Source organism: Salvelinus fontinalis, chromosome 4 (genome assembly GCF_029448725.1).
Source record: "Salvelinus fontinalis isolate EN_2023a chromosome 4, ASM2944872v1, whole genome shotgun sequence".
NCBI lineage: Eukaryota > Metazoa > Chordata > Actinopteri > Salmoniformes > Salmonidae > Salvelinus > Salvelinus fontinalis.
In genome coordinates, this window is record NC_074668.1 from 2,699,462 (window position 1) to 2,722,944 (window position 23,483).

General features: G+C 43.6%; 1 protein-coding gene across 1 annotated transcript in view; it reads left to right on the forward strand.

Moving 5' to 3' along the window:
* fras1 (Fraser extracellular matrix complex subunit 1) overlaps window positions 1-23,483 on the forward strand; it is a 275,437-nt gene that overhangs the window by 227,552 nt on the left and 24,402 nt on the right. Inside the window, exons 52-66 of the mRNA XM_055918404.1 lie at window positions 2,671-2,821; window positions 3,443-3,602; window positions 5,250-5,418; window positions 5,794-6,040; window positions 7,403-7,747; window positions 8,022-8,182; window positions 9,678-9,822; window positions 10,066-10,271; window positions 10,436-10,592; window positions 10,848-11,048; window positions 11,291-11,478; window positions 11,750-12,025; window positions 12,859-13,091; window positions 19,294-19,454; window positions 19,822-20,036. Of these exons, the coding sequence (XP_055774379.1) occupies window positions 2,671-2,821; window positions 3,443-3,602; window positions 5,250-5,418; window positions 5,794-6,040; window positions 7,403-7,747; window positions 8,022-8,182; window positions 9,678-9,822; window positions 10,066-10,271; window positions 10,436-10,592; window positions 10,848-11,048; window positions 11,291-11,478; window positions 11,750-12,025; window positions 12,859-13,091; window positions 19,294-19,454; window positions 19,822-20,036 (3,015 nt within the window). The remainder of the gene's footprint in view (window positions 1-2,670; window positions 2,822-3,442; window positions 3,603-5,249; window positions 5,419-5,793; window positions 6,041-7,402; window positions 7,748-8,021; window positions 8,183-9,677; window positions 9,823-10,065; window positions 10,272-10,435; window positions 10,593-10,847; window positions 11,049-11,290; window positions 11,479-11,749; window positions 12,026-12,858; window positions 13,092-19,293; window positions 19,455-19,821; window positions 20,037-23,483) is intronic.

Here is a 23,483-nt window from a genome sequence, read left to right on the forward strand (position 1 = left end):
AGGTAAACAGGCTGGGTCTGCAGTGGCTGGAGGACACGGACAACAAGGTAAACACAGGCTGGGTCTGCAGTGGCTGGAGGACACGGACAACAAGGTAAACACAGGCTGGGTCTGTAGTGGCTGGAGGACACGGACAACAAGGTAAACACAGGCTGGGTCTACAGTGGCTGGAGGACACGGACAACAAGGTAAACAGGCTGGGTCTGCAGTGGCTGGAGGACACGGACAACAAGGTAAACACAGGCTGGGTCTGCAGTGGCTGGAGGACACGGACAACAAGGTAAACAGGCTGGGTCTGCAGTGGCTGGAGGACACGGACAACAAGGTAAACAGGCTGGGTCTGCAGTGGCTGGAGGACACGGACAACAAGGTAAACACAGGCTGGGTCTACAGTGGCTGGAGGACACGGACAACAAGGTAAACAGGCTGGGTCTGCAGTGGCTGGAGGACACGGACAACAAGGTAAACACAGGCTGGGTCTGCAGTGGCTGGAGGACACGGACAACAAGGTAAACAGGCTGGGTCTGCAGTGGCTGGAGGACACGGACAACAAGGTAAACAGGCTGGGTCTGCAGTGGCTGGAGGACACGGACAACAAGGTAAACACAGGCTGGGTCTGCAGTGGCTGGAGGACACGGACAACAAGGTAAACACAGGCTGGGTCTGCAGTGGCTGGAGGACAGAGAGGAAGAGAGTTTAAATGTGTCAACAAATAAGAATGATTATTTCCTGGTCTTTCTTATGTCTCTCAGACTCAGGAAAGACACTTCAAAACAAACTTCCTTGTGATTTATTTTTTGACTCTCTGTTTTTCCATGTCTGAATCTGATATTCAATGTGTTTCTGTGGGCTAATAGCAATACGGCCATGTTTCATTGAAATAATTAAAACGGATGTATTTATTTATACCTAAAATTACAAATCAAATAGCTAAATAATTCACGGTACGACTATTTTAAAAACAAGTCCATATGTTAGCTTAGTAGAAACGTAGGTTACTATTATTTTTAATAGATAACAACTGACCGTGCGGTACTTTACAACAATATAGTACATTAACGGGACACCTATTGGAAAGAGAAATACTAAACATTACTTTTAACGTTTTTTTGAAGAGAAAATCTTTTTATGTTTTATGTAACGTTAGACAATAATATAAGTGTTGATAATTACAGTGAAGTTGGGAAATACTGTGTGCAACACTTTACCTGCAGGCAATGTAATTGTGATATAATGATAGGCATTGTACTTGTGATATAATGATAGGCATTGTAATTGTGATATAATGATATAATATGATGATATAATGATAGGCATTGTAATTGTGATATAATGATAGGCATTATATCACAATTATTGTGATATAATGATAGGCAATGTACTTGTGATATAATGATAGGCAATGTAATTGTGATATAATGATAGGCAATGTAATTGTGATATAATGATAGGCATTGTAATTGTGATATAATGATAGGCATTGTAATTGTGATATAATGATATAATATAATGATATAATGATAGGCATTATAATTGTGATATAATGATATAATATAATGATATAATGATAGGCAATGTAATTGTGATATAATGATAGGCAATGTACTTGTGATATAATGATAGGCAATGTAATTGTGATATAATGATAGGCAATGTAATTGTGATATAATGATAGGCATTGTAATTGTGATATAATGATAGGCATTGTAATTGTGATATAATGATAGGCATTGTAATTGTGATATAATGATAGGCATTGTAATTGTGATATAATGATAGGCATTGTAATTGTGATATATTGATAGGCATTGTAATTGTGATATAATGATATAATATAATGATATAATGATAGGCATTGTAATTGTGATATAATGATAGGCATTATATCACAATTATTGTGATATAATGATAGGCAATGTACTTGTGATATAATGATAGGCAATGTAATTGTGATATAATGATAGGCAATGTAATTGTGATATAATGATAGGCATTGTAATTGTGATATAATGATAGGCATTGTAATTGTGATATAATGATAGGCATTGTAATTGTGATATAATGATAGGCAATGTAATTGTGATATAATGATAGGCAATGTAATTGTGAAATTATGTTATTATGGGCATTGGGCAATCTGCTGAGAAAATAGTATATGCTAACTTGATTTAAGAGTATGTTTGGACAGGTCTCATGAGAATTGCATGGCTAGATGATGCTTCAACTTTTCCCCTTCGTATCAATGATTGGATTTGTTTTTTGTTGTGCTGCCTCCCCCTAATGGTCTGTGATAGAGTCACACATACAGTTTAAGTCTTCACTGTTTTTCAATTCTTATTGATTTCCTGGCTACTAAACTTGACTGACTGACTGTCTGATTGACTGACTGTCTGATTGATTGATGTTGCAGGCCACCAACCTGATCAGTACGAAGGAGCTGTTGACCATGGACCCAGACACAGACGTCTGATTTACTGACTGACTGTCTGATTTACTGACTGACTGTCTGATTGACTGACTGACTGACTGTCTGATTGATTGATGTTTAAGGCCACCAACCTGATCAGTACGAAGGAGCTGTTGACCATGGACCCAGACACAGACGTCTGATTTACTGACTGACTGTCTGATTGACTGACTGACTGACTGTCTGATTGATTGATGTTGCAGGCCACCAACCTGATCAGTACGAAGGAGCTGTTGACCATGGACCCAGACACCGACGATGGTCAGCTGGTCTATGAGGTCACAGCAGAGCCTAAACACGGCTTCTTGGAGAGCAAACTGAAACCTGGCGCTCCCATCACCACCTTCACACAAGGTACTGTGTGTGTGTGTGTGTGTGTGTGTGTGTGTGTGTGTGTGTGTGTGTGTGTGTGTGTGTGTGTGTGTGTGTGTGTGTGTGTGTGTGTGTGTTTGGGGGGATATTCAGGATTTATTATTGAGTGAGACTATTGAAGAGGGTTTCGGATTACAATTACAACGTTGGTCTATGTTGTGCTAACGTTGGTCTACGTTGTGCTATGTTGTGCTAATGTTAGTCTATGTTGGTCTAACGTTAGTCTAATGTTGTGCTAACGTTGGTCTACGTTGTGCTAACGTTGGTCTACGTTGTGCTAATGTTGTGCTACGTTGTGCTAATGTTGTGCTACGTTGTGCTACCGTTGGTCTATGTTGTGCTAACGTTAGTCTATGTTCTAACGTTAGTCTAGTGTTGTGCTATGTTGTGCTAACGTTGGTCTATGTTGTGCTAATGTTGGTTTAACATTGTGCTAACGTTGGTCTATGTTGTGCCAACATTAGTCTACCATTGGTCTACGGTGTGCTAACGTTGGTCTATGTTGTGCTAACGTTAGTCTAATGTTGTGCTAACATTGGTCTACGTTGGACTAACGTTGGTCTACGTTGTTTTTAACATTGTGGTAACTTGGTCCCCCTCCAGCTGACGTTAACCTGGGCTTGATCCGCTACGTGCTCCATGAAGACAGCGTGACAGAGACCGTGGACAACTTTACGTTCCTGGTGAAGGACAGCAAGCCCAATGTTGTCTCTGATAACCTCTTCCATATCCAGTGGTCCCGCGTCAGCTTCCAACACAGGAGGTGAGAGACACACAGCCAGCTGGAACAAGTAGTGGGCCAGCGTGTTATCTTCCCCGGGTTTCTGACGGGAACTCTCCCTTGACTTCCCCTACAACCTCTAACTCAGCTGATCATTGAGTGAAAAACGTTATTTACTATGACTGTGATACAGTATGTGGTTGGTCCCACCTTGTTGTCTTACAGGTTAATGCGTTAACTGTAAGTCTGGATAATGTAAACGGAATGGGGAAAACTCATGGCGCTTATTGGATTAACTCACACAATCATGAAAAACTCTGGGTCCCCGTATATGGTTGAGACTTCCATAGACCCGTATATGGTTGAGACTACCATAGACCGTATATGGTTGAGACTACCATAGACCCGTATATGGTTGAGACTACCATAGACCCGTATATGGTTGAGACTACCATAGACCCGTATATGGTTGAGACTACCATAGACCCGTATATGGTTGAGACTACCATAGACCCGTATATGGTTGAGACTACCATAGACCCGTATATGGTTGAGACTACCATAGACCCGTATGTGGTTGAGACTACCATAGACCCGTATATGGTTGAGACTACCATAGACCCGTATATGGTTGAGACTACCATAGACCCGTATATGGTTGAGACTACCAAAGACCCTTATATGGTTGAGACTACCATAGACCCGTATATGGTTGAGACTACCATAGACCCGTATATAGTTGAGACTACCATAGACCCGTATATAGTTGAGACTACCATTGACCCGTATATGGTTGAGACTACCATAGACCCGTATATGGTTGAGACTACCATAGACCCGTATATGGTTGAGACTACCATAGACCCGTATATGGTTGGGACTACCATAGACCCGTATATGGTTGGGACTACCATAGACCCGTCTATGGTTGAGACTTCCATAGACCCGTCTATGGTTGAGACTTCCATAGACCCGTATATGGTTGAGACTACCATAGACCCGTATATGGTTGAGACTACCATAGACCCGTATATGGTTGAGACTACCATAGACCCGTATATGGTTGAGACTACCATAGACCCGTATATGGTTGAGACTACCATAGACCCGTATATGGTTGAGACTACCATAGACCCGTATATGGTTGAGACTACCATAGACCCGTATATGGTTGAGACTACCATAGACCCGTATATGGTTGAGACTACCATAGACCCGTATATGGTTGAGACTACCATAGACCCGTATATGGTTGAGACTACCATAGACCCGTATATGGTTGAGACTACCATACATCTTCATGGGTTTGCAGCTTCTGAATTTGGCCACAGTTATATACAATTCTCTCCTCTCATTGCCACAAAGTCTATTTGAGGCAATTATACTGTAATTGTATCTCTCAAAGCTGTTTGTCTCTCTTCATGTAACTGATGCCCTCTGATGCCTTTTGATGCCCTCTGATCACCTCTAATGCCCTCTAATGCTCTCTAATGCCCTCGGATGCTCTCTAATGCCCTCTGATGCTCTCTAATGCCCTCTGATGCTCTCTAATGCCCTCTGATGCTCTCTAATGCCCTCTGATGCTCTCTAATGCCCTCTGATGCTCTCTAATGCCCTCTAATGCTCTCTAATGCCCTCTGATGCTCTCTAATGCCCTGTGATGCCCTCTGATGCCCTCTGTGCCCTCAGCTACAATGTGAGTGAGAAGGCTGGCACGGTGTCAGTCACAGTGAAGAGGACGGGTAACCTGAACCAGTATGCCATCGTGCTGTGTCGTACGGAGCAGGGCACTGCCACCTCTACCTCCAGTGTGGGCTCTCGCCCCGGACAACACGACTACGTGGAGTACGCTGGACAGGTACTGTTATTTGAATTAACCAGGCAAGTTAATGACAACATATTCTCTTTTTGTAGCAAAGCCTGGGAAATAGTTGTTGGAATACTCTCTCCTCTCCTCGCCTCTCATCGCCTCGCCTCTCCTCTTCTCTTCTCTCCTCTTCTACTCTCCTCTGTTCTCCCCTCCTCTCCTCGCCTCTCCTCTGTTCTCCCCTCCTCTCCTCGCCTCTCCTCTGTTCTCCCCTCCTCTCCTCGCCTCTCCTCTCCTCGCCTCGCCTCTTCTCTTCTCTCCTCGTCTCTTCTCTTCTCTCCTCTGTTCTCCCCTCCTCTCCTCTTCTCATATTTGTACTACACCCGTAACAACATCTCTAACCTCCCATCTCCTCCTCCCCCCCAGGTCCAGTTTGACGAGCGTGAGGACACAAAGGTGTGTACCGTAGTGATCCAGGACGACAAGGTGTTTGAGGGCATGGAGAGTTTCCAGGTGGAGCTGAGCATGCCTGTCTACGCCCTCCTGGGTCAGGTGACCCGCGCCAGCATCAACATCAACGACACAGAGGACGAACCCATGCTGCAGTTTGACAAGAAGACCTACCACGTCAACGAGAGTACCGGGTTTATACACGCTCCTATAGAGAGGAAAGGTATTAACCCTATAGACGCCCCTATAGAGAGGAAAGGTATTAACCCTATAGACGCCCCTATAGAGAGGAAAGGTATTAACCCTATAGAGAGGGAAAGGTATTAACCCTATAGACGCCCCTATAGAGAGCAAAGGTATTAGTAACCATTACACTATCCCTACCCCAAACCTGACCCCAACCCTGACCCCAACCCTGACCCCTGACCCTGAACCAACCCTGACTCCGTCCCTGACCCAACCCTGACTCCGTCCCTGACCCAACCCTGACTCCGTCCCTGACCCTGACCCAACCCTGACTCCGTCCCTGACCCCAACCCTGACTCCGTCCCTGACCCTGACCCAACCCTGACTCCGTCCCTGACCCAACCCTGACCCCGTCCCTGACCCCAACCCTGACCCCGTCCCTGACCCCAACCCTGACTCCGTCCCTGACCCAACCCTGACTCCGTCCCTGACCCAACCCTGACTCCGTCCCTGACCCAACCCTGACTCCGTCCCTGACCCAACCCTGACTCCGTCCCTGATCCCAACCCTGACTCCGTCCCTGATCCCAACCCTGACTCCGTCCCTGACCCAACCCTGACTCCGTCCCTGATCCCAACCCTGACTCCGTCCCTGACCCAACCCTGACCCTGACCCTGACCCAACCCTGACTCCGTCCCTGACCCTGACCCAACCCTGACTCCGTCCCTGACCCAACCCTGACTCCGTCCCTGACCCCAACCCTGACTCCGTCCCTGACCCAACCCTGACTCCGTCCCTGACCCAACCCTGACTCCGTCCCTGACCCCAACCCTGACTCCGTCCCTGACCCCAACCCTGACTCCGTCCCTGACCTCAACCCTGACCCTGACCCAACCCTGACCCCGTCCCTGACCCAACCCTGACTCCGTCCCTGACCCCATCAAGAGGTAACTGAGGAGGAGACTGCTAGTAGCCAATCACTCCAACAAAGATAAGCATTTCGCTACACTCACATTAACATTTGCTAACCATGTGTATGTGACCAATACATTTTGATTTGATTTGACCTGTGCCTTCCAGTAGTGCATTGATAGTCCAATCCTTCAGACCCCAATCCAGGGTATGGCAGGGTAGCCTAGTTGTTAGAGCGTTGGGACAGTAACCGGAAGGTCGCTAGTTTGAATCCCTGAGCTGACGAGCTAAAAATCTGTCGTTCTGCACCTGACAACCCGTGGATGTCGAGTAAGGCAGCCCCGCCCCGCACATCTCTGAATCAGAGGGGTTGGGTTAAATGCGGAAGACACATTTCAGTTCAATACATTCAGTTGTACAACTGACTAGGTATCACCCTTTCCTTTCCCTTTCACAAACAGTCTTTCCTCCATCTCTCTCCCTCCAGGTGACACCAGCAGTACGGTCTCAGCTCTCTGTTACACGGTTCCTAAGTCAGCTAAGGGTAGCGGTCCACACGGCCTGGAGTCTGGGTCTGACTATAAGAGTCGAGGTATGACTGTTGACAGCAGAGTCATCTTCGGCCCCGGCGTCTCCATGTCCACCTGCGACGTCGAGCTCATCGACGACAGCGAATACGAACTCTCCGAGGAGTTTGAGCTCCACCTATCGGACGCCTCGGATAACACCCGCGTGGGTGATGTCGGCGTGGCGAAGGTGGTTATCGACGGGCCAAATGATGCTTTGACGGTATCCCTGGGCAACGCTACGTTTACGTTCAGCGAGGACGCCGGTGAGAGCTCATAATGCATTATATAGGCTCACAGCAGGTTATAAAGTCTAATAAGCAGTTATTAAGCAGTCTACATGCAGTAAAAGTGTGACTGAGGATAGTTGTATATCTTGTGACTTTACAATCTACGATCTCAGATTTGAGGCTATGCTAGAGTTAAACGGTCACATTTCTACATTAAATTCTTCGACAATCAATATACTGTATATCATCGCTTGAATGAACCATTGGAGAACAGGAAGTATAACTCTAACCTCTGACCCTTGATCTCCAGGCACCATAGAGATCCCAGTGCTACGTCAGGGCAGTGACCTGTCGTCAGTGACCTCTGTGTGGTGCGCCACACGCCCCTCTGACCCCATCACCGCCACCCCCGGGGTCGACTACATCCCCTCATCCAGGAAGGTGGAGTTCAAAGCCGGAACGACTGTGGAGGTAAAGAAGATTACATTTTTTTATTGTTTTATTGTCTAAAATACCAAGGTCAGCGATGTAATCATTTTTCTAAGAGATTTTAGTTGTGTGTTGTTTTTTGTATTGGGAGTAGGAATTTAGTGTCATGGTCCGTCTCTTTCCTCTTACTCTCTCTCTCTCTCTGTCTCTCTCTTACTCTCTGTCTCTCTCTCTCTGTCTCTCTCTCTTACTCTCTCATACTCTCTCTCTCTTACTCTCTCTCTCTGTCGCTCTCTCCGTCTCTCTCATACTCCCTCTCTCTCTCTCTCTCTCTCTCTCTCTCTCTCTCTCTCTCTCTCTCTCTCTCTCTCTCTCTCTCTCTCTCTCTCTCTCTCTCTCTCTCTCTCTCTGTCTCTCTCTCTCTCTCTCTCTCTCTCTCTGTCTCTCTCTCTCTCTCTGTCTCTCTCTCTCTCTCTCTGTCTCTCTCTCTCTCTCTCTCTCTCTCTCTGTCTCTCTCTCTCGCTCTGTCTCTCTCTCTCTCTCTCTCAATTCAATTCAATTCAATTCAAGGGGCTTTATTGGCATGGGAAACATGTGTTAACATTGCCAAAGCAAGTGAGATAGACAATACACAAAAGTGAAACAAACAAAACGAATTAACAGTAAACATTACACATACAGAAGTATCAAAACAATAAAGACATTACAAGTGTCATTTAAATATATACAGTGTTGTAACAATGTACAAATGGTTAAAGCACACAAGTTAAAATAAGTAAGCATAAATATGGGTTGTATTTACAATGGTGTTTGTTTTTCACTGGTTGCCCTTTTCTTGTGGCAACAGGTCACAAATCTTGCTGCTGTGATGGCACACTGTGGAATTTCACCCAGTAGATATGGGAGTTTATCAAAATTGGATTTGTTTTCGAATTCTTTGTGGATCTGTGTGATCTGAGGGAAATATGTGTCTCTAATATGGTCATACATTGGGCAGGAGGTTAGGAAGTGCAGCTCGGTTTCCACCTCATTTTGTGGGCAGTGTGCACATAGCCTGTCTTCTCTTGAGAGCCATGTCTGCCTACGGCGGCCTTTCTCAATAGCAAGGCTATGCTCACTGAGTCGGTACATAGTCAAAGCTTTCCTTAAGTTTGGGTCAGTCACAGTGGTCAGGTATTCTGCCACTGTGTACTCTTTGTTTAGGGCCAAATAGCATTCTAGTTTGCTCTGTTTTTTTGTTAATTCTTTCCAATGTGTCAAGTAATTATCTTTTTGTTTTCTCATGATTTGGTTGGGTCTAATTGTCTCTCTCTCTCTCTGTCTCTCTCTCTCTCTCTGTCTCTCTCTGTCTCTCTCTGTCTCTCCCTCTCTCTCTCTCTCTCTCTCTCTCTGTCTCTCTCTCTCTCTCTCTCTCTCTCTCTCTCTCTCTCTGTCTCTCTCTCTCTCTCTCTCTCTCTGTCTCTCTCTCTCATTCTCTCTCTCTCTCTCTCTCTCTCTCTCTCTCTCTCTCTCTCTCTCTGTCTCTCTCTCGCCCCAGACGTGCAGTCTGACCATCATGGATGACATCCAGAACCCAGCCATGGAGGGGGCTGAGTCCTTTGTAGTGTTCCTCTCCTCCCCTCATGGGGCCATCCTTCTGGAACCTTTCCAAGCCTGCGTGGTCATCACTGATACCTTGGACCGTACGTACACCCCTACACACACACACCTGTCTTCTAGAGCAGAGGTTTTCTAACTTTTGTTTCCCAGCAACCCACGCACAGGTAAACCGGCGACCCAGGGACTCCCATCATATGTTAGCAAAGACTAAATAAAAGTCACATCTAGATCACAGTCTCCTGGAAGCAGTTGAACTCCTTCTGAAATTGTAAGTTTTATTGTACTTCATAATTCCTACTCGTTTACCCACAATTTCCTCCTCCCAGTTCCCAGCATGCAGTTTGAGAAGACGGCGTACAAGGTGACGGAGAAGGAGGGCGTGCTGGACATCCCCATCGTTAGAACGGGAGACCTGACGGTCAAGTCCTCTGTCCTCTGCTTCACGCGCACCATGTCTGCCAGGGTCACGGACGACTTTGAGGAGAGGAGAAACGCAGACGACTCACGTATCGCCTTTCTCAAGGGAGAGAAGGTAGGTTCTTTATCAAGCCCACAGAGATTCTTCACAGGAATGGTGTTATAATAGTTGGTACATATAGTGCTGTGTTAAAATGTGTTCAAAAACTCTGTATAGAGCCTTACCAGACCAATACAGTTGGCTTTGATGTTATGATGATGATGATGTTGATGGTCCAGGTCAAGAACTGCACAGTGCACATCAACGACGACTCTGTGTTCGAGCCTGAGGAGGAGTTCCAGGTGCATCTTGGGACGCCGCTTGGGGACCACTGGAGTGGAGCCCTGGTGGGAGTTAGCGACGTGGTCACGGTAACCATCACTAACGCCGAGGACGGTAAGAAACGCACAGGTTTCCCTCATCTCAGTGCTTCTCTTTTTTAGAGCAGGTTGTTTACACATGAATAGAGTGGCAGACTGGCTGTTGATAGTTTGTATTGTATAAGGTAATGACATTGTAAGACATTACAAACAGAAATTGCAAACATGTCATACTTTTACATAGAAAAAAGCCCAGTCATTGTAAAAATGACTTGTATGTTTCATTTCACATGTTCATTATAAAGTGAACATTGATATTGCACCACTCCAGCCCCCACCATAAAGTTTGAGCAGACGTCGTACCAGGTGCGGGAGCCTCCCGGGCCAGACGGCATCGAGGTGCTTCACATCAAGGTGGTCAGGACAGGAGACCAGGACCGCACCTCCAAGGTCCGCTGCAGCACCCGGGACGGTTCAGCCCAGTCCGGAGTGGACTATAACCCCAAGAGCAGAGTCCTCAAGTTCACCCCTGGTCAGTAAGACTTAATGAGGAGGAGCATTATGGGTAGTGAAGTACATCTGTCTACAAGAACTTCATAGCCAATCACACTGCTCTTTAGTGATTGTTCAGACTTGGTGCTGTGCATTTTTAGTCACCGCAGTTTCAAAGGGATTTTGACAGGAAATGGAATATGTTTTTACATGATTGAAGGATGTTACATCACATAAGTAAACATGACTCAACTTTTTTTATTTTTTTATCTATCCATGAAGGCATGGACCACATCATGTTCAATGTGGAGATTCTGTCCAATGAGGACAGAGAGTGGCACGAGTCCTTCTCGTTGGTCCTCGGCCCTGACGACCCAGTGGAGGCGGTGCTTGGAGAGATCACCACGGCAACAGTCACCATCCTGGACCAGGAAGCTGCGGGGAGTCTCATCCTTCCGGCCACGCCTATAGTAAGGCACGCGGGCGGCTCACGTTCACATTTAAATGGAACTGGTTTTAGTATTATGCTTATTACAAAATCATTCAGGTAAAATGACCTCATGTAAAGTTGTACATTGAAATAGTAAATGAATTCTTTAACGATTGTAGCATGTTTGCTGAGATGAATCCTATCTTCAGATTGACTTGTATTGATTCTGTCAGTGTTCTCTGACAGCTAACTGTCTTTCATCAAAACGGAACTATGAACTTCAACCTTTAACCTCACTGTCACTCCCCCAGGTGGTATCTCTGTCAGACTATGATAACGTGGCTGAGGTGTCCAGGGAGGGCAGTAAGAAGCAGCCTTCGCCCGGTTACCCCCTGGTGTGTGTGACGCCCTGTGACCCCCACTACCCCAAATACTCTGTGATGAGGGAGCGCTGCGACGAGGCAGGCATCAACCAGACCTCTGTTCACTTCTCCTGGGAGGTGGCTGCCCCTACAGACACCAACGGGGCCAGGTCACCCTTCGAGACCGTCACTGATACCACACCATACACTGGTGTTAACCATATGGTGAGTAATAGTAGCAGTAGTAGTAGTAGTAGTAGTAGTAGTAGTAGTATTGGTAACAGTAGTGGTAGTAGTAACAGCAGTAGTAACAGTAGTAGTAGAAGTATTATTAGTATATTAACCATAAAGTGAGTACGGATTGGAAGTTGTGAGTAGAATTTAGAAGTTCTGTTTGTTGTGTGTGAAGAGAGAGTTCTGTTCTGTTGTGTGTGAAGAGAGAGTTCTGTTCTGTTGTGTGTGAAGAGAGAGTTCTGTTGTGTGTGAAGAGAGAGTTCTGTTGTGTGTGAAGAGAGAGTTCTGTTCTGTTGTGTGTGAAGAGAGAGTTCTGTTTGTTGTGTGTGAAGAGAGAGTTCTGTTTGTTGTGTGTGAAGAGAGAGTTCTGTTGTGTGTGAAGAGAGAGTTCTGTTGTGTGTGAAGAGAGAGTTCTGTTGTGTGTGAAGAGAGAGTTCTGTTGTGTGTGAAGAGAGAGTTCTGTTCTGTTGTGTGTGAAGAGAGAGTTCTGTTCTGTTGTGTGTGAAGAGAGAGTTCTGTTCTGTTGTGTGTGAAGAGAGAGTTCTGTTTGTTGTGTGTGAAGAGAGAGTTCTGTTGTGTGAAGAGAGAGTTCTGTTGTGTGTGAAGAGAGAGTTCTGTTGTGTGTGAAGAGAGAGTTCTGTTCTGTTGTGTGTGAAGAGAGAGTTCTGTTCTGTTGTGTGTGAAGAGAGAGTTCTGTTCTGTTGTGTGTCCCGGGCTTCTGTGTATGAGCTACAACTGGTGGTTCCACATGCATGATTGATGATGAAGATTGCTGATGAAGATTGCTGATGAAGATTGATTGACTGTCTGTATTTAATCAACAGGTCCTGGACAGTATCTATTTCTCTCGGCGATTCCATGTACGCTGTGTGGCTCAGGCCCGGGACAAGTCCGGCCATCTAGGAACACCCCTGAGGAGTAACATAGCAACCGTCGGCACCGAGTGTTCCATCTGCCACACCCCCGTTACCACGGGAACCTCCAGAGGGTTCCAGGCCCAGTCGTTCATCGCCACGCTGAAGTACCTGGACGTCAAACACAAGAGGCATCCGAACCGGTGAGAAGGGAGGCATTCACACAAGTAAACATACACACATACACACAGGCACGCATGTACATACGCAAATAGTGATGGGGGAAATCGATACGGTTACATATCTGGATTTTATTTTTGATGGTATATCACAACATTACTTTGAGATAGTAGGCTGTACCTGCACCTTCATCTTATTTTGTATACTTTTATTTATCAGTTTATTTACCTGAATATAATAGCGAGAAAACAACTCCATATGGTTTATAATAGTTCTAGAACACCTCCATATGGTTTATAATAGTTCTAGAACACCTCCATATGGTCTATAATAGTTCTAGAACAACTCCATATGGTTTATAATAGTTCTAGAACACCTCCATGTGGTCTATAATAGTTCTAGAACACCTCCATATGGTCTATAATAGTTCTAGAACACCTCCATATGGTTTATAATAGTTCTAGAACAACTCCATATGGTTTGTAATAGTTCTAGAACAACTCCATATGGTCTATAATAGTTCTAGAACACCTCCATGTGGTCTATAATAGTTCTAGAACACCTCCATGTGGTCTATAATAGTTCTAGAACACCTCCATATGGTTTATAATAGTTCTAGAACAACTCCATATGGTTTATAATAGTTCTAGAACAACTCCATATGGTCTATAATAGTGCTAGAACAACTCCATATGGTTTATAATAGTTCTAGAACACCTCCATGTGGTCTATAATAGTTCTAGAACACCTCCATGTGGTCTATAATAGTTCTAGAACACCTCCATATGGTCTATAATAGTAGAACACCTCCAAATGGTTTATAATAGTTCTAGAACACCTCCATGTGGTCTATAATAGTTCTAGAACACCTCCATATGGTCTATAATAGTAGAACACATCCATATGGTCTATAATAGTTCTAGAACACCTCCATGTGGTCTATAATAGTTCTAGAACACCTCCATATGGTCTATAATAGTTCTAGAACACCTCCATATGGTCTATAATAGTTCTAGAACACCTCCATATGGTCTATAATAGTTCTAGAACACCTCCATATGGTCTATAATAGTTCTAGAACACCTCCATATGGTCTATAATAGTTCTAGAACACCTCTATATGGTCTATAACAGTAGAACACCTCCATGTGGTCTATAATAGTTCTAGAACACCTCCATATTGGCTATAATAGTTCTAGAACACCTCCATATGGTATATAATAGTTCTAGAACACCTCCATGTGGTCTATAATAGTTCTAGAACACCTCTATATGGGCTATGATAGTTCTAGAACACCTCCATGTGGTCTATAATAGTTCTAGAACACCTCCATATGGTCTATAATAGTTCTAGAACACCTCCATATGGTCTATAATAGTTCTAGAACACCTCCGTATGGTCTATAATAGTTCTAGAACACCTCCATATGGTCTATAATAGTTCTAGAACACCTCTATATGGTCTATAACAGTAGAACACCTCCATGTGGTCTATAATAGTTCTAGAACACCTCCATATTGGCTATAATGGTTCTAGAACACCTCCATATGGTATATAATAGTTCTAGAACACCTCCATGTGGTCTATAATAGTTCTAGAACAACTCTATATGGGCTATGATAGTTCTAGAACACCTCCATGTGGTCTATAATAGTTCTAGAACACCTCCATATGGGCTATAATAGTTCTAGAACACCTCCATGTGGTCTATAATAGTTCTAGAACACCTCCATATGGGCTATAATAGTTCTAGAACACCTCCATGTGGTCTATAATAGTTCTAGAACACCTCCATGTGGTATATAATAGTTCTAGAACACCTCCATATTGTCTATGATAGTTCTAGAAAACCTCCATATGGTTTAAAATAGTTCTATAACACCTCCATATGGTATATAATAGTTCTATAACACCTCCATATGGTCTATAATAGTAGAACACCTCCATATGGTTTATAATAGTTCTAGAACACCTCCATGTGGTCTATAATAGTTCTAGAACACCTCCATATGGTCTATAATAGTAGAACACCTCCATATGGTCTATAATAGTTCTAGAACACCTCCATGTGGTCTATAATAGTTCTAGAACACCTCCATATGGTCTATAATAGTTCTAGAACACCTCCATATGTTCTATAATAGTTCTAGAACACCTCCATATGGTCTATAATAGTTCTAGAACACCTCCATATGGTCTATAATAGTTCTAGAACACCTCCATATGGTCTATAATAGTTCTAGAACACCTCTATATGGTCTATAACAGTAGAACACCTCCATGTGGTCTATAATAGTTCTAGAACACCTCCATATTGGCTATAATAGTTCTAGAACACCTCCATATGGTATATAATAGTTCTAGAACACCTCCATGTGGTCTATAATAGTTCTAGAACACCTCTATATGGGCTATGATAGTTCTAGAACACCTCCATGTGGTCTATAATAGTTCTAGAACACCTCCATATGGGCTATAATAGTTCTAGAACACCTACATGTGGTCTATAATAGTTCTAGAACACCTCCATGTGGTCTATAATAGTTCTAGAACACCTCCATATTGTCTATGATAGTTCTAGAAAACCTCCATATGGTTTATAATAGTTCTATAACACCTCCATATGGTATATAATAGTTCTAGAACACCTCCATATGGGCTATAATAGTTCTAGAACACCTCCATATGGTTTATAATAGTTCTAGAACCTCTCCATATGGTTTATAATAGTTCTATAACACCTCCATATGGTATATAATAGTTCTAGAACACCTCCATATGGGCTATAATAGTTCTAGAACACCTCCATATGGTTTATGATAGTTCTAGAACACCTCCAAATGGTTTATAATAGTTCTAGAACACCACCATCTGGTCTATGATAGTTCTAGAACACCTCCATATGGTATATAATAGTTCTAAAACACCTCCATATGGGCTATAACAGTTCTAGAACACGTCCATATGGTTTATAATAGTTCTAGAACACCTCCATGTAGTCTACAATAGTTCTAGAACACCTCCATATGGTATATAATAGTTCTAGAACACCTCCATATGGGCTATAATAGTTCTAGAACACCTCCATATGGTTTATAATAGTTCTAGAACACCTCCATATGGTTTATAATAGTTCTAGAACACCTCCATATGGTATATAATAGTTCTAGAACACCTCCATATGGTTTATGATAGTTCTAGAACACCTCCAAATGGTTTATAATAGTTCTAGAACACCGCCATCTGGTCTATGATAGTTCTAGAACACCTCCATATGGTATATAATAGTTCTAGAACACCTCCATATGGGCTATAACAGTTCTAGAACACCTCCATATGGTTTATAATAGTTCTAGAACACCTCCATGTAGTCTACAATAGTTCTAGAACACCTCCATATGGTCTATAATAGTAGAACACATCCATATGGTCTATAATAGTTCTAGAAAACCTCCATATGGTTTATAATAGTTCTAGAACACCTCCATATGGTCTATAATAGTTCTAGAACACCTCCATATGGTCTATAATAGTTCTAGAACACCTCCATGTGGTCTATAATAGTTCTAGAACATCTCCATATGGTCTGTAATAGTTCTAGAACATCTCCATATGGTCTATAATAGTTCTAGAACACCTCCATATGGTATATCATAGTAGAACACCTCCATATGGTCTATAATAGTAGAACACCTCCATATGGTCTATAATAGTAGAACACCTCCATATGGTCTATAATAGTAGAACACCTCCATATGGTCTATAATAGTAGAACACCTCCATATGGTCTATAATAGTTCTAGAACACCTCCATATGGTCTATAATAGTTCTAGAACACATCCATATGGTCTATAATAGTTCTAGAACACATCCATATGGTCTATAATAGTTCTAGAACACCTCCATGTGGTCTATAATAGTTCTAGAACACCTCCATGTGGTCTACAATAGTTCTAGAACACCTCCATGTGGTCTACAATAGTTCTAGAACACCTCCATATGGTCTATAATAGTTCTAGAACACCTCCATATGGTCTATAACAGTTCTAGAACACATCCATATGGTCTATAATAGTTCTAGAACACCTCCATATGGTCTACAATAGTTCTAGAACACCTCCATGTGGTCAACAATAGTTCTAGAACACCTCCATATGGTCTACAATAGTTCTAGAACACCTCCATATGGTCTACAATAGTTCTAGAACACCTCCGTATGGTCTTTAATTTTTATAGAACACCTCCATATGGTCTACAATAGTTCTAGAACACCTCCATATGGTCTATAATAGTTCTAGAACACATCCATATGGTCTATAATAGTTCTAGAACACCTCCATATGGTCTATAATAGTAGAACACCTCCATATAGTCTACAATAGTTCTAGACACCTCCATATGGTCTATAACAGTAGAACACCTCCATATGGTATATAATAGTTCTAGAACACCTCCATATGGTCTATAATAGTAGAACACCTCCATATGGTATATAATAGTTCTAGAACACCTCCATATGGTCTATGATAGTTCTAGAACACCTCCATATGGTCTATGATAGTTCTAGAACACCTCCATGTTGTCTATGATAGTTCTAGAACACCTCCATATGGTCTATAATAGTTCTAGAAGATCTCCATATTGTTTATAATAGTTCTAGAACACCTCCATATGGTGTATAATAGTTCTAGAACACCTCCATATGCTGTATAATAGTTCTAGAACACATCCATATGGTCAATAATAATTCTAGAACACCTCCATATGGTCTATAATAGTTCTAGAACACCTCCATGTGGTATATAATAGTTCTAGAACACCTCTATATGGTCTATCATAGTTCTAGAACACATCCATATGGTCTATGATATTTCTAGAACACCTCTATATGGTCTATCATAGTGCTAGAACACATCCATATGGTCTATAATAGTTCTAGAACACCTCCATATGGTCTATAATAGTAGAACACCTCCATTTGGTCTATACCAGTTCTAGAACACCTCCATGTGGTCTAATAGTTTTATAACACCTCCATATGGTCTATAATAGTTCTAGAACAACTCCGTATGGTCTATAACAGTTCTAGAACACATCCATATGGTCTATAATAGTTCTAGAACACCTCCATATGGTCTATAATAGTAGAACACCTCCATATATTCTACAATAGTTCTAGAACACCTCCATATGGTCTATAACATTCGAACACCTCCATATGGTATATAATAGTTCTAGAACACCTCCATATGGTCTATAATAGTAGAACACCTCCATATGGTATATAATAGTTCTAGAACACCTCCATATGGTCTATGATAGTTCTAGAACACCTCCATATGGTCTATGATAGTTCTAGAACACCTCCATATTGTCTATGATAGTTCTAGAACACCTCCATATGGTCTATAATAGTTCTAGAACATCTCCATATGGTTTATAATAGTTCTAGAACACCTCCATATGGTGTATAATAGTGCTAGAACACCTCCATATGGTGTATAATAGTTCTAGAACACATCCATATGGTCAATCATAATTCTAGAACACCTCCATATGGTCTATAATAGTTCTAGAACACCTCCATGTGGTATATAATAGTTCTAGAACACCTCTATATGGTCTATCATAGTTCTAGAACACATCCATATAGTCTATGATATTTCTAGAACACCTCTATATGGTCTATCATAGTTCTAGAACACATCCATATGGTCTATAATAGTTCTAGAACACCTCCATATGGTCTATAATAGTAGAACACCTCCATTTGGTCTATAACAGTTCTAGAACACCTCCATGTGGTCTAATAGTTTTATAACACCTCCATATGGTCTATAATAGTTCTAAAACACCTCCATATGGTCTATAACAGTAGAACACCTCCATATGGTCTATAATAGTTCTAGAACACCTCCATGTGATCTATAATAGTTCTAGAACACCTCCATGTGGTCTATAATAGTTCTAGAACACCTCCATATGGGCTATAATAGTTCTAGAACACCTCCATATGGTTTATAATAGTTCTAGAACACTTCCATATGGGCTATAATAGTTCTAGAACACCTCCATATGGGCTATAATAGTTCTAGAACACCTCCATATGGTCTATAATATTTCTAGAACACCTCCATATGGGCTATAATAGTTCTAGAACACCTCCATATGGTCTATAATAGTTTTATTAACACTAACCTTGTGTTGTCTTTTCCTTCTGTAGTATCCACATCTCGGTGCAGATCCCCCACCAGGACGGTATGCTGCCCCTAGTGTCCAGCATGCCCCTCCACAACCTGCACTTCCTGCTGTCAGAGTCCATCTACAGACAACAGCACGTCTGTTCAAACCTGGTCACTCTCAAAGACCTGCAGGGGGTCTCCGGTAAGGACACACGCAGACGCTCTAACGTGTCTTACATCAGACAGATGGCACATACACACACACACAAACTCTTACAACAAATTATAAACACCCTTCCTCTAACAAAGTATTTGACGTGTCCTCTCTGTGTGTCTGTGTGTCTCTCTGTGTGTCTCTGTCCTATCTGTGTGTCTCTGTCCTCTCTGTGTGTCTCTGTCCTCTCTCTGTGTGTCTCTGGCCTCTCTCCCTGTGTGTCTCTGTCCTCTCTCCCTGTGTGTCTCTGTCTTCTCTGTGTGTCTCTGTCCTCTCTCTGTGTGTCTGTCTTCTCTGTCTGTCTCTGTCTTCTTTCTCTGTGTGTCTCTGTCCTCTCTCTGTGCGTGTGTTTCAGAGACAGGTTTCCTGGATGATGTCCAGTATGACAGTATCTCTCCGGGTCCGGGTTATGACAGACCCTACCAGTTCAACCCCAGTGTCCGAGAGGCTCAGAGCATCCAGCTGTATAAACACCTCAACCTGAAGAGCTGTATCTGGACCTTTGATGCCTACTACGACATGACGGAACTCATAGACGTCTGTGGAGGCTCCGTCACGGCCGACTTCCAGGTATGAGACTCCCTGTAGTTCAGATACCATACCCTCTCTAGTGGGTCATCATGTCACAGCTGACTTCCAGGTATGAGACTCCCTCTAATTCGGATACCATACCCTCTCTAGTGGGTTATCATGTCACAGCTGACTTCCAGGTATGAGACTCCCTCTAGTTCAGATACCATACCCTCTCTAGTGGGTCATCATGTCACAGCTGACTTCCAGGTATGAGACTCCCTCTAGTTCAGATACCATACCCTCTCTAGTGGGTTATCGATGTCACTGCCGACTTCCAGGTATGAGACTCCCTCTAGTTCAGATACCATACCCTCTCTAGTGGGTTATCGATGTCACAGCTGACTTCCAGGTATGAGACTCCCTCTAGTTCAGATACCATACCCTCTCTAGTGGGTTATCGATGTCACAGCTGACTTCCAGGTATGAGACTCCCTCTAGTTCAGATACCATACCCTCTCTAGTGGGTTATCAATGTCACAGCTGACTTCCAGGTATGAGACTCCCTCTAGTTCAGATACCATACCCTCTCTAGTGGGTTATCGATGTCACTGCCAACTTCCAGGTATGAGACTCCCTCTAGTTCAGATACCATACCCTCTCTAGTGGGTTATCGATGTTACTGCTGACTTCCAGGTATGAGACTCCCTCTAGTTCAGATACCATACCCTCTCTAGTGGGTCATCATGTCACAGCTGACTTCCAGGTATGAGACTCCCTCTAGTTCAGATACCATACCCTCTCTAGTGGGTTATCGATGTCACAGCTGACTTCCAGGTATGAGACTCCCTCTAGTTCAGATACCATACCCTCTCTAGTGGGTTATCAATGTCACAGCTGACTTCCAGGTATGAGACTCCCTCTAGTTCAGATACCATACCCTCCCTAGTGGGTTATCGATGTCACACCTGACTTCCAGGTATGAGACTCCCTCTAGTTCAGATACCATACCCTCTCTAGTGGGTCATCATGTCACAGCTGACTTCCAGGTATGAGACTCCCTGTAGTTCAGATACCATACCCTCTCTAGTGGGTTATCATGTCACAGCTGACTTCCAGGTATGAGACTCCCTCTAGTTCAGATACCATACCCTCTCTAGTGGGTTATCATGTCACAGCTGACTTCCAGGTATGAGACTCCCTCTAGTTCAGATACCATACCCTCTCTAGTGGGTTATCATGTCACAGCTGACTTCCAGGTATGAGACTCCCTGTAGTTCAGATACCATACCCTCTCTAGTGGGTTATCATGTCACAGCTGACTTCCAGGTATGAGACTCCCTCTAGTTCAGATACCATACCCTCTCTAGTGGGTTATCATGTCACAGCTGACTTCCAGGTATGAGACTCCCTCTAGTTCAGATACCATACCCTCTCTAGTGGGTTATCATGTCACAGCTGACTTCCAGGTATGGGACTCCCTGTAGTTCAGATACCATACCATCTCTAGTGGGTCATCATGTCACAGCTGACTTCCAGGTATGAGACTCCCTGTAGTTCAGATACCATACCCTCTCTAGTGGGTTATCATGTCACAGCTGACTTCCAGGTATGAGACTCCCTCTAGTTCAGATACCATACCCTCTCTAGTGGGTCATCATGTCACAGCTGACTTCCAGGTATGAGACTCCCTCTAGTTCAGATACCATACCCTCTCTAGTGGGTTATCATGTCACAGCTGACTTCCAGGTATGAGACTCCCTCTAGTTCAGATACCATACCCTCTCTAGTGGGTTATCATGTCACAGCTGACTTCCAGGTATGAGACTCCCTGTAGTTCAGATACCATACCATCTCTAGTGGGTCATCATGTCACAGCTGACTTCCAGGTATGAGACTCCCTGTAGTTCAGATACCATACCCTCTCTAGTGGGTCATCATGTCACAGCTGACTTCCAGGTATGAGACTCCCTGTAGTTCAGATACCATACCATCTCTAGTGGGTCATCATGTCACAGCTGACTTCCAGGTATGAGACTCCCTGTAGTTCAGATACCATACCCTCTCTAGTGGGTTATCATGTCACAGCTGACTTCCAGGTATGTGACTCCCTCTAGTTCAGATACCATACCCTCTCTAGTGGGTTATCGATGTCACAGCTGACTTCCAGGTATGAGACTCCCTCTAGTTCAGATACCATACCATCTCTAGTGGGTCATCATGTCACAGCTGACTTCCAGGTATGTGACTCCCTCTAGTTCAGATACCATACCCTCTCTAGTGGGTTATCGATGTCACAGCTGACTTCCAGGTATGAGACTCCCTCTAGTTCAGATACCATACCCTCTCTAGTGGGTTATCATGTCACAGCTGACTTCCAGGTATGAGACTCCCTGTAGTTCAGATACCATACCATCTCTAGTGGGTTATCATGTCACAGCTGACTTCCAGGTATGAGACTCCCTCTAGTTCAGATACCATACCCTCTCTAGTGGGTTATCGATGTCACAGCTGACTTCCAGGTATGAGACTCCCTCTAGTTCAGATACCATACCCTCTCTAGTGGGTTATCGATGTCACTGCCAACTTCCAGGTATGAGACTCCCTCTAGTTCAGATACCATACCCTCTCTAGTGGGTTATCGATGTCACTGCCGACTTCCAGGTATGAGACTCCCTGTAGTTCAGATACCATACCCTCTCTAGTGGGTTATCATGTCACAGCTGACTTCCAGGTATGAGACTCCCTGTAGTTCAGATACCATACCATCTCTAGTGGGTCATCATGTCACTGCCGACTTCCAGGTATGAGACTCCCTCTAGTTCAGATACCACACCCTCTCTAGTGGGTTATCGATGTCACAGCTGACTTCCAGGTATGAGACTCCCTCTAGTTCAGATACCATACCCTCTCTAGTAGGTTATCGATGTCACAGCTGACTTCCAGGTTTGAGACTCCCTGTAGTTCAGATACCATACCATCTCTAGTGGGTCATCATGTCACTGCCGACTTCCAGGTATGAGACTCCCTCTAGTTCAGATACCACACCCTCTCTAGTGGGTTATCGATGTCACAGCTGACTTCCAGGTATGAGACTCCCTCTAGTTCAGATACCATACCCTCTCTAGTGGGTTATCGATGTCACTGCCGACTTCCAGGTATGAGACTCGCTCTAGTTCAGATACCATACCCTCTCTAGTGGGTCATCATGTCACAGCTGACTTCCAGGTATGAGACTCCCTGTAGTTCAGATACCATACCATTTCTAGTGGGTTATCATGTCACTGCATTTTGTTTGCTCTACTCTGCATTTACTCCAGTTTATTTTTCCATTATTGAAGGCTTGAATAAAATCTACCATGACTAGTGAACATAATCTTCTCACAGATATCCACAGTGTCATCAGGTCCACAGTGTTATCAGGTCCACAGAGTTATCAGGTCCACAGAGTTATCAGGTCCACAGTGTTATCAGGTCCACAGTGTTATCAGGTCCACAGTGTTATCA